Source organism: Rhincodon typus, chromosome 36, assembly GCF_021869965.1.
Source record: "Rhincodon typus isolate 14 chromosome 36, sRhiTyp1.1, whole genome shotgun sequence".
In the NCBI taxonomy this organism is placed as follows: domain Eukaryota; kingdom Metazoa; phylum Chordata; class Chondrichthyes; order Orectolobiformes; family Rhincodontidae; genus Rhincodon; species Rhincodon typus.
The window spans coordinates 12113439-12131365 of record NC_063367.1 but is presented as its reverse complement, the minus strand read 5'-3'; the positions used below and the strand labels follow the sequence as shown (position 1 = coordinate 12131365).

General features: G+C 37.2%; 1 protein-coding gene across 7 annotated transcripts in view; it reads left to right on the top strand.

The window, feature by feature from the left end:
* The window catches only part of LOC109933045 (secretory carrier-associated membrane protein 5-like), a 60354-nt gene extending 43832 nt beyond the window's left edge, over positions 1–16522 (top strand). For all 7 annotated transcript variants that reach the window (XM_048617126.1, XM_048617129.1, XM_048617127.1 and 4 more), the window contains 2 exons: positions 4058–4175; positions 10825–16522. In XM_048617126.1, coding sequence (XP_048473083.1) covers positions 4058–4175; positions 10825–11022 — 316 coding nt within the window. In that variant the 3' untranslated portion in view covers positions 11023–16522. The remainder of the gene's footprint in view (positions 1–4057; positions 4176–10824) is intronic.
* Positions 16523–17927: the final 1405 nt, after the last annotated feature.

Sequence of the window (17927 nt, the reverse complement as noted above, 5' to 3'; positions counted from 1 at the left end):
TAGTTCCAGGTTTCTCTCTTTCCCTCTCAAATCTATTTGCATCTACACCCAACATCTATCCAGTCAATCTGTCAGACTTTCTTTTAGTAAGATCATCTCTTGTCCCTCTAAACTTCAGTGAGTACTGGTTCAACCTTTCCACATAAGCTAATTGCTTCTTTCCCAGAATCAGTTTGATGAAGCTTCTCTGAACTGCTTCTAATGCAAATATAATCCTGCTTAAGTAAGGAGACCGAAACTGTGCCCAGTACTCACCAGTGCCCTGTACAGTTGTGACCGGACTTCCTTCCTTATATACTCCATTCCAATATTCTGTTTACCTTTCTGATTGCATGCTGTGCCTACATGCTGACCATGAATTACAAAAAGTTAGCTTAACATTTCAGTTTCCTTTAACTTTTTAAGCCTCTTTTTAAGAAAATTAGACTCTAGATTTCATATCTGTGAATCTAATAATAACTGTACAAGGTATGGAAGCGTGCTTGTCTGAAAAATATTTTAATAATTAAACAAATACAAATTCACTGCAATTTAATTCAGCTGGTTTGATTTATACGTTCTGAATTAAATAATATGTAGGTTTCAGTAAGTTTTAATTTATATCAAAATGATTTACAAAACATATAATTCATAAGTGGAATCTAACTCATTTTTTAAATGTAATCAAATTTAGTGGTTATATATTAATGTGGCAGTTATAATTTGTATTCTAGACTGTTAATCAGTATAGTTTTGGGCTTCAGTTAACAGTGCTGCAATGAACATTCTAATGTAAACCTTGGAATGGTATTTATTTTCCATTTCCTTCAGAATAAGTACTGTTAGGAAGAATGTGTTGAACAGCTGAATAATCATAATGAGTAAAATGTCACTATCTAATCATGTTTCGATTATATGAACCCTAAGTAAATTTATTGGAATGATCTTTCTGTTTGCGGTATTTTGTTTGCCATTTTATCCTGAATTTGTCATTTCAGAAGGCCTGTTCAGAGAGCATTATCAACATTAGTTATTGATTTGGTGTTGGCCCGTTGATTTTAGGGCTTTATCCAGCATGTTAAATTTTGACACCGGTGTTGTTCCTTGCAAAACGTTGAAGAATCAAACATCCAGCTGTTTGTGTTGTATTGAGTTCATTGAAAGTTTATCCCAAAGTAATAAAAGGTGCTGTAAATAAATGTATGGCACTCTGAAAATTGGTTGCAGCAGTTCTAAACAAAATACAAGATGTTAGCTGTTAAAAAGAACCTCATTATCAACCTCAATCTGTCCAGTATTTCATATTAATTTATTTTGGTTTCCCACTTCTGCAAGTTTTGATATTTAAAAATGATAAATACTGTATAGAAAGCCCATGTTCTCTAAACCACTGATGGTTTTTCTCCACTTCTGAGAAATAGATTTATTTCTAGCCCATTTGTCCCTTCGTTGATCACTTGTAGTTGAAACTGTGCAAGGCATTATTGAGACTGCAATACACCAGGTGCATACGCTTTGATCCCCTCACTTGAGGGATGAAGTTGTGTTGGAGGTAGTTGGAAGGAAGTTGGTTAGATTGATTCCAGAGATGAGGGGTTTGTCTTGAAAGATTGAGTAGTTTAGGCCTATATTCTCTGGAGTTCAGGAGATGTAATTGAGATATATAAGGATGCCAAAGGGGATTGACAAAGTAGATATGGAAAAGATGTTTCCTCATGTGGGGCAATCTAGACTGACAGGTCATAGTTTTATGATCAGGGGTTAAAACAGATGAGGAGAAATTACTACCTAATGGGTCATGAATCTGTGGAATCACTCCTCCCCCACCCCCCTCAAAATGCAACGGATGCTGGTATATTGAGTAAATTTGAGGTGATAGATGTTTTTTAATTAGTGATGGGATGACGAGTTATAGAGATTGGACAGGAAAATGGAGTTGAGACCACGATGAGATCAGACGTGATCCTGTCAATTGCGGAGCAGGCTTGAGGAGCTGAATTTGCTCACTCCTCCTCCTAGTTCCTACATTCTTAAGTTCACTTCCATTCTATCACTGGCAAACTAAAGGTTTTTGAATGGAAGTGATTTTAAGGCTGTGTGCAGTATGAATAGGGTATGCTGAACCTCACCTATATCTGGCTTTGCAAAAAATCTGTTTCAATTAAATGGAAAATCCATTTCACCTTCTAAATTTTTATTTAAAGCATAAACTGAGATCTAATAACTGTCCATTGATCAGCAAGCTTTGTGTACTAACTTTTGTTCTGTTCTGTTCTGTTATTTTCTTTTGGTCCTATGTGTACACTACTCCCTGCACCTTTTGACACCTCCAATCTATTCTGTCAACTATATTTTAATGAGTTCTTAGGGCTAATAAATATAAACACTGTCACAGTACATAAGTGTCAGCTATCATTGAAGGCCTCCTGTCTGTAGAAGAAGAAAGAATCAGATGTAAATTTTTGCTTTTTTATTGCTGGGACTAGTCTTAACAATGAGCAAATGCTAATAGTGTAAAAGATTCAATGTAAATTTTATTTAGTAAACCACAAGCAAGTGTCGTGTGTTTTGCTCCTTGAGAGGTTGTAAATGAAGTTTTGACCACTCTGCTCCATAAGGAATGGAGAGGAAATTGAGTCGATTTTTGACTGCAGTGGGTCGTGGTATAACTTACTGGAAAACATCCCGTTTGTAAATTTTGCCAAAGTGCAATTTTTGATTATTAATATGTTCATGTGCACAGTAATTTATTTTCCAATAACTGCACCGTCTGGGATGTGTTGATTCTGTTGGCTAGGGGATAGCATGTGGTTCATGATCATGTTAACACGGCAAGTTCAATTCCACTTCCAACTGAGGTAGACATGAAAATGGCTCAGGATGAAACATCTGACAATGCGCCAAGGATCTGTTTTCAGGAAAAAGCATGAGTGAACGAACAATGTGCATCATGCTTGGTGAATGGGAATAATTTGATCAAGAGAGTGTTTTGAATGCCAAGACATGTTCTTGTTCTATCCTGACATTTATGGAAGGCTTGATTTCCTGATATGGTAGGAGTCTGGAATCGAGCGTCATTTGGTCACTAGCATTGCTAATGTGCCTCACTCACCTGTATTGCAAGGAGGGAAAAATGGCTGTCATACCTGCTGTGGTATAGTGAGTGACACCTCTGGAGAGGTAAAACAAAATCTTCTGCTAACGATGGAAGGTGTCCTGTGCGTCTATGAACCTACGCCTATTTTACCACATTGATAATTGTAAATGCTAAGAATGACCAGGTATTCTGATCACTAAGACACGTTAGTTGACGCAATACTGGACTTTCCTAAGATTTCTGTGATGGGGGCAGTAGATCACCTGGTGTGTTTCCTATGAACGTCAAATGCAGATCATCAATAAAAGTAAGAGGTAAGACATACAATACCCACTATCCTTTCTGGCATGAAACCCCTGAAGTTGTAGCAGATTTCATGGAGCTAGCAGCATGGGTCTTGTGTCCAAATTCCTGATCCACCTTCTCCTCTTGTTCTCCAAAATTATGCAGTTTTTTTTTTATTGAAATTTTAGGTAAAGTTTGTTTTAAATCGTACAATTCTATTCACATTGTCCACAATTAACAATGTTAATAGTATTGGCAGTTTTGCCTCTGTCTCTGCCAAATCCATCCATCTTCTGCATGATTTCATAGCGTTTTATCATTTTGCCAAATACAACATGCTTTCTGTCCAACTGTGTAGTTTTAACAGTTGCAGGAAGTCCACTCTCAAAGCTTGTAAAATAACTTATTATGGAAGATGTCGGGAAGTCAATAAAAAGGTTGCAAGGATTGTGGTAAACATCTTGATGCAGAAAGAACGTGCATTCCTGCAACACCTTGAACTGTACATGAATACAAAATGCTTCTCAATCAGTGAATTTATGTTGTGATCGAAGTTACAAAGGTAGCTTGTAAAAGGTATATAATATCTGCATTGATTTAATATGTGATGGTGTTCAGGTTACACCAGCAATCTTAAAAATAAAAATACTAGTCCTTGGTTGAGCCTAATGTATTTTTTTTTACTGCACCCTACAGTGGCTGGATAGCTACAATTACCTTCTTCGGGACAAATGCAGGCTCAGCGGTTGTGATGCTCATCCCAACTGTGATGTTCACAGCAGTGGCTGTGTTGTCTTTCGTCGCTCTAACTAAGGTAAAATTCATTTGATTGGGTTATAGCCTGTGCACCTGCTGCTCTCACAGCTATGTATTCGCAGCAAAAAAAAGTAAGTTTTAATGAATCTGAAGTTTCTTAAAAAGTAAGTTATTTGAACAGCTCAAATTTATAAACCACTTTTTATTTATCCCTGATTTGGGAGTACCTCTTGGCAGTGCCACATTGTGATTTTAAATTTCAATACTGATGTTCAGGTCTTACCACCACAGTATTGAATAAATGTGGGAGATCTCCAGTTTCTGCTTTACCAGGAACAACATTTTGCATTCTTCTATAAACTTCAAAAGAAGATGCAAACACTTCAATTTGTTTTTATTCCAAAACATCCTTGTGCCTCTGAGCTTCATATGGCTGGAATTTCTGCAAGCGCTCCATCGGCAGCTTTAGACAGCTGAATCGACTGGAAATACCTAGGTACAAGTACAAACCCAAATGCAAGTGAAAACAGCATGTAAGAAGAGGGGGTTGTCATGGGGTAGTAATAGAGGATCTTCTTGGGATGGTAGCACATTTGAACTGTTCTTTTGTCTATTTTGTTGAAAGTATCTATCATGGCTTCTTGAATGTCCATGAAATAGTTTGCAATTATTGATGAATAATTCCTGTTATACCCAACCAAGCATGAAATCCTTGAACCAAATCTAGTGGGGCACTGTGCAGTCCTATTCCTGAGTCAACTGGGCAAGCACAGTCCCAGTTGGCAAAGGTCACACGAAGATTTCAGCTGACAGGATGCTATCAGATCGCACAAGCAATAATTAGTATTTGACCATTTGAGTTTGAAATTGCCACTTCCTAGGTTGGATAAACCTCTTCCTCAGTTTGTTTTTGATTTTTATTTTCTTTCATCGTGTTCTTTTCATTTTCATTTTTTTTTTCTTCTCTACTCCTGTGCAAGAGGGACCATTAGCAATAGGAAGATCTGTCAGAGTATAGGCTGCAGAAATACAATGCTCTTCTGAAGCTACTGTTTCTTTGCTGCCCTGAGGTGGACGTTTGCACTGGTATTTGCATTAGTCGCCCTGGTTTGGGTTAGGGTTAGGGTTAACTCCTAACCGTAACCCCTGGTAATGGCTTAGTTCTAGTTGGTCCAGGCCAAGAGGGTGTTTTGGTTTGTTTTTGGCCTTTCCCGTCTGTATTGCATAGGATGTATTCGCTTTTGTCTACACTTATCCTGTTAACAATTAGGGTCATCCTATGCTTTATATTTGAGTGGTGTCAGGTTACTTTTCTGGCTGTCTCTAGAAAATACTGTGCTCAAAAAGATAAGAGCTTGGGGGAAAGATGAAGGGTGCAAGTTGTACAGGGGACATTTTTTTTCACAGCATGCAAATTGGTTTCTAAAATTTATTAATGACATTTTATATAAATGATTATTTGTTAGATTGTGGTAAAGTGAAGAGAGCCCAGGAAAGGATTTAAAGATCAGGATAAGAATGATAAAATTTGAGAACTTGCTAAGGACAGAGAATCCACTACGGGCTACCACAGGCTGGAGTGATGGGTGAATAGATATTGATGCAGGATAGCATTTGGGCTGCAAATTTTTTGAATGAGTTGAAAAAATGGGTGATTTGTGGGAGGCTTGTCAGGAGATGACAAATGTATGAGGATTTCAGCAAAGGTGGCCTAGGTTAAGGTTGAATATTCTGGACCAGGTTGCCTTGCTCATGGCTTTATTGATGAGATAACGTTAGAAAAGTGGATTTGATACAAGAGTGGTATCTGTTTTCCTATTTGGTTTAAATAGTAAGGAAGTGACTTGGAAAAATTAGTGACTGTGACAGTACGACGAAGCTGGATTAACGAACAAAACTGAAAAGATGGTCACTGAAGTGTGCAAAATTGTTGGCTATATCTGAGAATGTTAATTCAACTTACTTCACTGTCTGGTAGTAAATCGTCTGCACCAAATGCTCCCTTTCGGCAATCTATTAATGTAAACATATTCACACATAGAAGGGGTGAAATATATTAAAACCTAATTATTTTGTTTATTTAAATGTTTTTATTTGTATCATCTTTGGCAAGGTCTTACTGCTGTTTCTATGTGTTCACCTTTATCCTCTGATTGTAAAAAGCATCCTCTTCTATATTTTCCTCTTGCAGAGATGCATTCCAAGACTGCCAACCATAAAATTAATTTGTGGTTTAGGAGTTGCTTGATTCATTTTGCATTGCATCGTTATTCTATACTGATCTGCTTTTGAGATATTTGAAGAGTATCCTTTTTATTTTTAAGATACAGCTGTTAATCCTTTGATTTATTTGCCAGTGAAGGCAACGGACATATGAACCGATTAAGCACCTTCAGTTGGATTAGTTTTGAGTTTTAACAAGCATGTTGTTTGAACAGGTTCAATAGGTTAATGCATAACCTGAGTTTTCTCGACAGTCTTTGAATGCATTTCTCCCTCTGTTCTCTCTCAGCTTCAAAATGTGCACTCCTGGCAAGCTACGTACTTTCATTCCTATTCCAAATCAAACAATATGTCTTGCGATTTCACTATTTCATTCATGAGATTGTGATAATGAATCAAATGTATGCTGAAAAAGCTCATTAATCCAGAAGTCTGTGATCTGCACACCCACCAAGACAAAATACACTCAATTGAGAATGAAAAAAAACCTTCCAGGAGCTGGATTTGTTAGTTAATTGAATCAGTGCTATTTATAATGGAATAAACCAGAACCCTTTTATCGTAGGAAACAGCTGCTAATTAAATCCATGAGTCAACCTGATCTGAGATTAAGCAGCCCATTTGAACTTTCAAGCTGAGAATTGAAGACTTGCTGTTGATGGCATACGTGGATGTAAAGCAGAGGGCCCCCATAATGTTGATGGCATCAGAGATGTGGAATTTTTATTGTTGTTTCCAATTGCCTAGATGCAGTGTTAGGTTCTGTCAGTTGGGTTTGGATAAATGGAAGAGCGTAGTGCATGACAGTCTTCATGAACCCTAGTTTCAATATAAAATATCTGGGGAAAGAATCAATTCAACGTCATGTGTTAAGTCCTCTAATAAAGGGTGACGGTATTGAACCTTTGATGGAAGTACAAGAAAAGGAGGAAATAAAACATTCACCGCTTTATTTTGTCGGGCTCTTTTACTTTTTTGCATTCTGAATCTGTGCAGTGTGTATTTGATTAATGACAGTATTAGAATAACTGTACACTGCAAAACTCCTAATGAGTTCAGCTGCCACTTTTTAGATTCAATTAAGATACCATTAGTGTATATTGCCAGTGTAAACAACTGCCTTGTCCTGTAATTAATTTTCAGTGTAAAGTCTACAAACTGTAAAGCTGCATGTTCTGGGTTCTGTCTATAGCTTTCTGACGTGCGCATTATGATACTTTCTAGCAATTAATGAGCCATAGTGTTTTTTTGATATAACGGGTCCTTATTTATTCCACTGACTCATTTTGAAATGCTGATTTATCTAGTACTGTTGAACAATAGTTGAGGATTTAAATATAATGGTTTAATATTGTTGTGTTGTGTTGCCTGTCTGTATTTGATTAGGTGTGCTCATTTTAGTAGTTTGATGGTTATCAAGAGTTTTCAGAAGGGTTGCCTTCATCTTAATGTCCTGGTTGATCACATGGAGGGTGCAGTATGGAACTAATTCTAGATTTGTTGAAAGATCCTATGATTCAATTGGATTAAATGGTCTATATACGATCATTGTCCTTCTCCATAACTCCATCTGCCCTCTTCATCCACCCCACCTCAAACCCCTGTATGCACTAGAAATAACAATTTAAACATACCTTCACTCTATTTGTAGTATTAAGAACACAGGCCATTTGGTCCACTAGAATTAGTTTGCTATCCTTGATCATGGCTGATCATCTACCTTTTCTGCTTTATCTGCAGACTACCTGATTGCAACCTGAAATGTTGTGATTTCTGTCTTGGCCATGCTTAATGATTTGATTCCACAGCCCTTAAGTAAAGCATTTCAAAGATTCACCACCATCTGAATGAAGAAATTCCTCCTTGTCTCTGTCTTAATGGCCTAACCCTTGTGTTTTCAGAAATTGAGTTAAGCAGTTTTCTATTAATAAAAGTGCCACCAATCTAAGAAACCACAGGCTGACAGCTACAACATGTGCCCATGGTTTGGATTTTTATGTTCAGCTGACAAGTGCACGAATTGAGTAGGCTTAAATGGTGGCTGCTGAGCTTCGTGTTTCTTTAGTCTTGCTTTGTTTGGTGTTTGTATTCCGTCCTTCTGTGTCTATATGTTGGCATTGTGAAATGGTGGTGTTGATGATAAAGTACTGTGTTCAATAAACATTGTACTAATTTGGATAGCAAACTGGGTTTTGGTCACGTGTACCTGTAGTTGGAAGAAATGAGCTCTACATAATAAATGTAAAATATAGTGCAAATATTTAATCGTGCTTTCACAAACTGCTGTGTTATCACTTAGACAGTCCACATGTCCAGAGACATGTTGGCACCCCGTGAAGCTGAATAAAACGCATTAAAATTATCCAGATGTTGGCTGCACCGTTATTACTGTAACACATTTATCAAATTGAGAAATCTTTAGCAGTAAGTAGTTCTGGCTGCTACATCTGTCTTCCAGATATTCCTTTATCCTCTTTTTCTATTTCAACTTAAAAGTTATTCATTTCTTTTGACTATAGCTCAAGTTATTTATCTCATGGTTTCACTTACAGAAAGTGTTATGGTATTGTTTGAATATTGTATGTTTTAACCTCTTAGCTCTTTCTGTGCATTTTGGAGGTGGGAGCACCTCTAGGATCATAGGACCTGGAGCAGGCGCTTTTTTCTTTTTGTTGCTTTGAGCCTGTTTTGCTATTCAACAAGATCATGACTGATCTGATTGTCATCATCTCACCTGAACTCCCACTTTCCTGTTTGTCCAAATTCCTTGATGGTCAAATCTGTCTAACTCACCCTTGAATATTCTCAAAGTCCCAGCCTTCACTGCTCTCTGGGAAAGAGAATTCCACAGATTAAAGTAGCCGTAGTCCTACCAGACTGTAGGGCTGCTATCTCGGTAGAGAGAGAGAGAAACGACTGGTGGTGGTTTAACCTGAGGGTTGTCACACCTCTGGCAAGGAGAGAGGTTGAGAGGAAAGTCCTTCATAGTAACCTCAGCTGCCGTGGGAATTAAACCCATGCTATTGGCGTTGCTCTAGTCTATCGCAAACTAGACATCCAGCCATTCCACAGACTGACAACTCACTGAAAAAGGTTTTCAAAATTGTCTTAAAAGGGAGATCCCTTATTTTTAAACCTTCCTGTGTTTCTAGGCTCCCACTTGAAAGAGGAAGGAAACATCCTGGTATCCCACCCAGTCAAGTCCCCTCGCGACCTTGTAAGATCGCCACTTGTTTTTCTAACTTCCAATGGGTATAGGCCTAACCTTTCATAACGTAAACATTTCTTCCCAGGAATAAGTCGAATGAGCCTTCCCTAAATGCTTGTCTCACAATTCTATCCACTTTCAAGGAAGATGGCTAAAAACTCTGTACAGTACTTCTTTTAAATTCATTCATATGATATTGGTATCACTGGTTGGGCCAAAACCCAAACTGCTCAGAGTGAATTAAGAGTCAAATCACAGTGCTATGAGTCTGGAGTCACATGTAGGCCAGACCCGTTAGGAACAGCCGATTTCCTTCGCTAAAGGGCGTTAGCAAACCTAAAGGGTTTCATTTGACACAATATGGTCGTCATCAGACTCTTAATTCCAGATATTTATGAATTCAAATTCCACCATCTGCCAATACAAACCTGGGTCTCTGGACTAACTTTCTAGGCATGCCATTAAAGCATCGCCTCCTCTGTATTGCAGAAATGGTCTCACCAAGGCACTTTTCTTTTTAGTGGTCTTTTGATTTTGTTTTTTGCTCAAGATCAGTACCACTGCTGTGGATCAGGTGCAACCCATGCTTGAGGGGCAAGATATTGAAGCCCCAGATTCTGGCCATTTAAAATGTCCTCCTCAACTATTCCTGAGCTGGCTAGTGATGCAGTATGAGCAATTCATTTTGGTAGCTAATTTCTGTTCCTGTTTTTGTCCCCAGCTTTATTTCTGCCCTTTCACTTTATCTTTGTAGGAATTCTGAAACTAAAAGGGGGTCACCAAAGAGGTAATCCTCATGAATGAAACCAATGAGGAATTCAGAGGAATCCTTTCCCTTGGAGAGTGGCTATAGTAGGGATCTCGCTATTAATTAACGTTTTGAGGCAAAGAGCATGGATGCATTCAAGGAGAAGTTAGGTAAAACATGAGGGAGAAAGGAATAGAAAATAACGGGAACAAAACCAGAATGCGCTGGAGAAACTCGTTGGGTCTATGCAGAATCTGCAGAGAGAGCTTTGTATTTTTCTTTCTGATTCCCAGCATCTGCAGTTCTTTTTTTGTTTTGAGAAGGTTGGAGTGAGATGAAGTTTTGAAGGAGGAAGCTTTAGTGGAGTACAAACACCAACCTGTTCATTTGCATGGCCTCTGTGTTTTGTGTGCTTTGGTTTCTGTTAAATTTGGCACTTTTTTTTTCCTCCCCCCCCCCCCCCCAACCTCCTGAAGTGCTTGTTGTCTTTTTGAAGACTGAATTCCATCATTTTATCACCAACCGCAGGTTCATAACTATTACCGTGGCAGTGGTGGCAGCATGAGCAAGGCACAAGAGGAATGGACCACGGGTGCGTGGAAGAACCCACATGTACAGCAGGCAGCCCAGCAAGCTGCTGTGGGTGCAGTGCAAGGGACCATGCAAAGCCCACAGTACAATGAATATTCGGACACTCCCAACTACGCGTACAACAATCAGATGTAAGCCTGCTGCGTTAATGCACCCTCACCAGTTTACAGAGCCTCTCCTGGGTTCGGTTGGGACATGCAAAAATTTTTTCTTTCCTTCCCCTCTTCCCCCGTATGTATGATTCAGAGAGCTCCCTATTCTCCAAAAATGGCTATTTGTGGTGTACTCTTTTTTTTAAAAAAAAAAACGAAACTGTGGTGGCTGTAGAACAATGTGCAAATACCTTTTAAAAGATGTGATCTTATTGGTATTGAAAGTATTTGTGATGAAATAGGTCACTTCCAACTTAAGCAAAAAGGTTTTTTTAAAAAAAACCATCTGTGCACGCACATACATGCACAGGATAATATCTGGTAGTTTAATAACACTGCTGACCATATTGCTAGGAATAATCAGGTATTTTCTGGATGGGTGCAGAACTCCTTGCCCTTGTATTACATTGCACTCCCACCCAGTATTGTTAGTTTTGATGTATCTTAGAGCAACGTTGAGTGTACCCGCAGAGCTGTTCTGTGAAACGCTTATTGTCTAATCCAGTTTATAGAGATAATATAATGGCACTAAATAACAAAAGACCCCAGATTAATCATGACTTGTAGCTGTACAGTGATCAAATCTGTACCTGTAAGGGATCATGGTCTAGTAAATACATGAGGGTCTTTGAGTTCACCATGGATTACTTCTCTCACTTTTGAAAAGACTTGCTTCTTACCCTTGTACCTAATTGGACCCTTCAATAAGCACACACTGAATTTTCAAAAGAAATTTCTGGTACTGATTGTTGTAAATTAAAGCTAATACAGAATGTTTTAAGTTCACTTTGTGTGGAACAGACAACATAATTTGTAATCATCCTATTTGGAAGCTTCAGTACTCCTGCAGTACTTACTGAAGACTGGATAACGTGTAGGAAAACGTGTTTAATTTGCTTATTTTCCATTTTGCTTACTGACTGTGCACACTTGCTAAAGTGAGGTTTATTTTGCAATGTTTTTAATTAAGGGGTAGATCTGTTTATTTAACAATCTTCGAGTATTGAAATGACTTGTATGCTGAAAAAGACTGGTTGATTCTCAGTCTGTGCCCTTGCAATGTTCAAATGCAAATATTGCATGTACTTTTTGCTAAACCCTAACCTGGTTAAACTTCGCTGGTATTTGGTTTGAGTTTAAGTGAACCATATCTTTGCAGTGCAGTCATGCTTTGTCTCTCGTGGACTTTGAAGGCTGGAATACTAATAATTGTAAAGATCTTGTCATAATGCACAAGTATAATTTATATTAAGTTGGTAGCTGTAATTTGATTCTTGTCATTTAATTTTTAAACTGTTCTGAATTTGTTCTCGGTTTATTTCACTTTAAAGAATTGAAATTGTATGTTTTCGAAAGTGTATTAGCCTTTGATTCTGAAAGGAAAATCAGGTATAGCAACACACAATACTACTGAAATGTCAGGAAGTGTGTCAATAATATTGCTTTATATCCCTAACACTATTAGTGGCCGCTTCCCAGGTACTTCGCTTCCTCTCGCATAATGTCGTCAGATAGGGCTAAAAGAGTGCCCCTGAAAATTGATACTGTGAAGTAACACATGATCACGAAACTAATGCACTTAAAAACAGGACTGCTAGGTTTGGGACTTGAATATATAACTGCAAGCAATAAGCAGTAACTTTATTTGCATCCACATTGCTGTATTATATACATTCCTGATGACAAAAGATTCAGTTTGTGACTTATTTTCAAAATCTCTGTCTTGGTATGTGGAAATATATTTTATTATCCATGATTTAACTTAAGATCTGCTTTGAATTTTGTTGACCCATTACAAAACTTGAATCATGAGCATGGATGGATGGATTGGTTAAGGGTCACGAAATGAACCACAGTGCAAGAGAACACCTGTGGCACTTGCCAATAGAATCAAATGCAGAGATGTGGCCAGTTAATGTTGTCCTACCAAGCCAAATCAGACAAAAAGAATCTTCTCTTGCTGCTTATCTCCTCCTGAAACTTTTCCAAATTGTAGGGTCTCTGGTCAAATCTTTAAAGTTGATGAGATTGAGATTGTATTTGTACAGCACAGTAGGGGAAAAATGGGGACAATTTGCTCAGAATAGGTTTTATTTTACTTTAAAAATAATCCATTCTTGCTTGCAAAGCTGCTGCGATGTTCAATCTATAACATTCATGTTTGGGGAGAGGCATAAAATGAATTAATTTTATATAATAAATATAATGACAAATTAGAAGAAATTAAAATTGTGTGAACTAAGATTGAGCATAAGAAGTGTACATAAGACTATTTAATCTGTACATTGAAACTTGTGGTATTAGTATGGACTTAGTATAAATCGTCATTAGCTGCGTCTGTTCTAGCTGGTTTGCCTTCGGTTTACACATAGTGGTTGTTTTGACCTGCGTGTCTCTCACTGGTGATTGCTGTAGAAAAAGTGCTCCACATGGTACAAGCAGTGCATAACTTGTTAATATGCATTTCCTTTTTAAAAAGTGCATTTACAAAATTAACATTTTCTAGCTGTTTTATCATAATCCCCAAATTTTGGATTTAGATCATTTTATTCTAAAGCCAGTGTTTTTAAAGACATGATGGCATTTGGCATTCTTGTTGTTAAAATGATGATCAGATTATATTTTTCAGATACTAGCGCTTAGAAAATGTTCTATCCAGATTAAGAAGTCGAATTGCACTTTTGAGGAAATGTTATGCCATTTGGCCCAAGCAGTTGTAGCACTTTGAAACTATATTTAAGTGAAATATGTTCTCTCTATTGCACAATAGCAGTTAAGCGAATGCTGAACACTTCTTGCTCACAAAGCAGAAATCCTTGCATGTTAGTTCTATAAATTATGCCCTTTATGTTTCACAATAAAATATCTTTGAGTAGTTTCCTTTTCTTAATGATTTGCTGTAAATAGTTGAAGTGACTTTAAAAGCAATTCTTTATTATGAAGAGACTTCAGGGTGACTGGTCATCGTTTGGGAACACTATTCTAACTGCTGCTTGATTCCATACTAGAATCCTTGCTTTAAAATAGTTGACTGCCCTCTTAATGTACCTCAGAATTATTTCAGGTACTTCATTCTGTCCCAGGCACACAACATTGTGCTACGTACTAATCAAAAATTAATGCACTTTTCCTCCTATTGTTGTCCCTTTTTAATATAGGGGAATTACATTGGTGCAGACTCTTAAAAAGTCCATACATAACCTACATACAAGGTGTTTGCTTGTATAAAATAGTTTGTTGGTTTATCTAACACTAGGACCAATTGGCAGTTGCATTCTGGCACCTCTATCTTGCAAGTGTGCAGGAGTTATTGGCTAGCTCAATAGACTGTAAGCAAAACTGTTATTTTTGTGTTTTCTCATCAAATCTTTGTACCTGCCTTGAGGCAAATTGATCATAAAGCGAACATTAATTTGTGCTTTTTTGTTTTAGTATTTAAAACAATTAGTTCGAGGTGAAAGAGGCTTTGATGTAGATTGCTGATGGTGGCTATTTTTCATGCAGTGGAAGGATGCCCAGACCCAAGAATATTTCTATTCAGCCCTAAGCTAGCTGTCTGATTGTAGGCACAATGGGGTCAAATTTCTCACAATTAAACTGCAGATGAGAGGCATCATTTTTATTGCCAGTCGGCATCTGAAAATCAGTGTGTCAGCTAAATATATATTCTTGCCCCAAAACTGAATTAATTAATTAATGGAGCTGGAATTTTCCAATTTAAACATTATAGGTGGTTGCTAGCCCGGTCTCTGAATGTTCAGCCAACCAGTTTGCCCCATGTTGATACTTGCTTACTTTTTTATGCATGATAAGAAAATATGTTGAAATAAACCCTGTTTCACAGTTACTGTGATGCCAATTTTCTTTCCTAACACAGCCATGGCAATACAATAAGCTTGTGATGACACTTTATTGATCCGGTCCTATGCATTAAAACAAGGTGATTAATCCAAAATCTGAAGTTCCTGGCAGTTTGATAAAGAACTTTTATTTCTGTTGTATTATAGGTATATAGGATTAATTGGATTTTTTGTACTTCAAAAGAATTTTTTTAAGGAAATTGAATCACTTTTTTTGTTTAATTTGCCTAGCTGCCTGATTTTGTTTATTTGCAAGTAACTTATTTACAGTTCTTTGGTGTATACTTCCAGCTTAAAGTGCTGCCCAGAAATGAACCTTCAGGAACTCAGCAATAGATTTTTGTTTTTGAAGAATTAAAATAAATTTGTTTCATCCAAGCATAGCATTTTTTCCCTCTCAGCAGTTCCAACATTGTATATGTTATACAATGATATTGAGGTTAGTGAAGCTACTTAGAAGTTTTGTTTTTCCTGCTTTTAGGAAACCAGATTAAATTGATCATTTAGCTTGCCTTGCTAGAATCACTTTTTTCATTTTATTGAGCTTTTTTTTTTAAACTGACTTTTGCCTTTGCTTTCAAATCCAGTGGCATTCAGTTCTTTCTAAAATAAGCATTGCATTACTAAACAGTCTAAACTTGTCATTTAAAGGCTTTTTTGATAGGCTATCAATTCCAATTGATTCTGATAGCCAGGATCGAGGTTCCTATTTTCCTCCTCCTCCCCCTACTGGTTACCTGCAAGTATAGCCATGCTTGTAACTACTTGTCAAATCTTCCATATTATAGAAAACTCAATTTGAGCAATTCAAATCTAAATCTGGGTTAACCCCAGGCAGAGGGTTAAGATAAAGTAAGTAAACTTAAGAAATCATGACACAATATGAAAAATTTATATGAAATATAAATTTTATATTAATATGAAAAACTTGGAGCTGCCATATTTAGATTTCGAGTGAATAATGTTGACCATTCATCTATACAAATTTCACCATCCAAAAACACTTGAATATTTGTAAATATATTTTAAAAGTAGCAAGATATTAATTGTGCTTTATTAAGAATTTGCTGTGTACTGCGGTCATATAGAAATTTGTATCTGTTGGTGACTTCTGGAACTTAATTTGGTGATACAGTCAAGGCATTGGGATTAATTCAGTATTAATTTTTAATTATGAATTATGGTTTGAGCCAGATTGATGTACTATTGCTGAGTGAACCTGTATTATTGTATTTGAGTCATAATCTGATGCAAAACATGGATACGTGTTTCCCCCTATTAATTTGGTGCTGATGTTCGGTCAGTTGGAGGTTCGTTGTTTAACTCCTAAATTACTGTCATTCTAACTGCGCAGTGCAATTGTTAACTCTCTGCAACTTAAAAGGGCATTTCTACAAAAACAGCTGAAGAATTGTTACTGTGTGTGTTTAATAGCTACTCTGCTGATACATATGCTATATAGAAAGTGTTGTCTGCATTATTTTATCACTTTGTACAGTACAGTAATTCTTCAAAATTGTGTCTCTCTTTTCCTATTGAGAAATTATATCATTGTCATTTCAGTACGTCAATGTGTCAGTGTCATTCTGGACAAATAAATGAAAAAACCGGTGTTATCTTGAACTGTCTCTGAAGTTGTTTTGCCAATCCCTACTCCCATCTCATCAATGCAAACACACATTTCTGTCTTCATTTTAAAAACAAAATGGTACCTATTGCTGTAGCTCACCTAATGAAGAATTGTGCCATTACTGGGTATTCTTAGGTTGGGATATCATTTTGGAATGCAAAATAATGGAACAAACTTTGGGAGAGAAAAAGGCCCCAATTTTTAAGCTGTGAAAGTTGACGTTCCTTCAGGAGTGATTCTAATTATGAGCAGAAAGATTGGTCCGCCAACCCTAAAGAGTATGTTTGGGTGACAGTGTTCAAAATGTAGCGAGTACTCTAAATCCATTGCTGATATCTTTCAAAGTTAAAGATGTGGGAGAGAGAGAGAGAGAGTGCGATGCCTTTATGGTGAAATCTTGAATTGCATCTGTTTTCAAAGAAGATCAAAGAACTTGCCCATCACAACCAATTAGCCTTTGTGAGGAAACTCTGCTTGTGAGTGGAAATATTTAGTGCATGTTTACAAATGGATGCTGAATGTGGTTGCAACTTGCACAGTAAATATTGGAGTTCTGAAATGATGCATTTGATTTCATGCCTCTTAGAACAGTCACACGGTCTTGATTTCAGTTCTCCTTCATAACTGTTTCACGTAAAATCCCCTTTTTTAGCAATAAGCTTATTAGCAAAGGCAATACAGCAAATTCAAATCGGTGCAAAATGTAGCCCTCATTTTAATATAAAAATTAAATATTCTATGCTAATAACCTTTAGAGAAGATAGTCTTGAGATTTTTTAAGGGTAACTTAATGAGAGTCCTTGTTTAATTTACTACACGGCTACCTCTTCATAGAGATATACAGTATAGAAACAGACCCTTTTGGTCCAACTCGTCCCTGCTGACCATAATCCCAAACGAAATTAGTCCCACCTGCCTGCACTTGGCCCACATCCCTCCAAGCCTTTTTTATTCATGCACTTATCCAAATGTCTTTTAAACATTCCACCTGTACCCACATCCACCACTTCCTCTGGAAATTCATTCCACACCAGTAAACTGTTTTTAAAAAAAAAAAAAAAAAAAAAATGCCCCTCATGTCTTTAAATCTCTCTCCTGTCACCTTAAAAATATCCTCCCTAGTCTTGAAATCCCCGTCCATAAAGAAAAAAATACCTGCCATTCACCTTATCTGTACCCCTCATGATTTTATAAACCTCTAAGGTCACCCATCAACTTCCTACACTCCAGTGAAAAAAGCCTCTCCTTATAACTCAAATCTTCTATTCCTGTCAATATTTTGAAATCTTTTCTGAATCCTCTCCAGCTTAATAATATCCTTTCTATAACGATACGACCAGAACTAGAGTCTGCTGAGATCTGCTGTTGGTAATCTTTTGACCAGGACCAAATGAAATC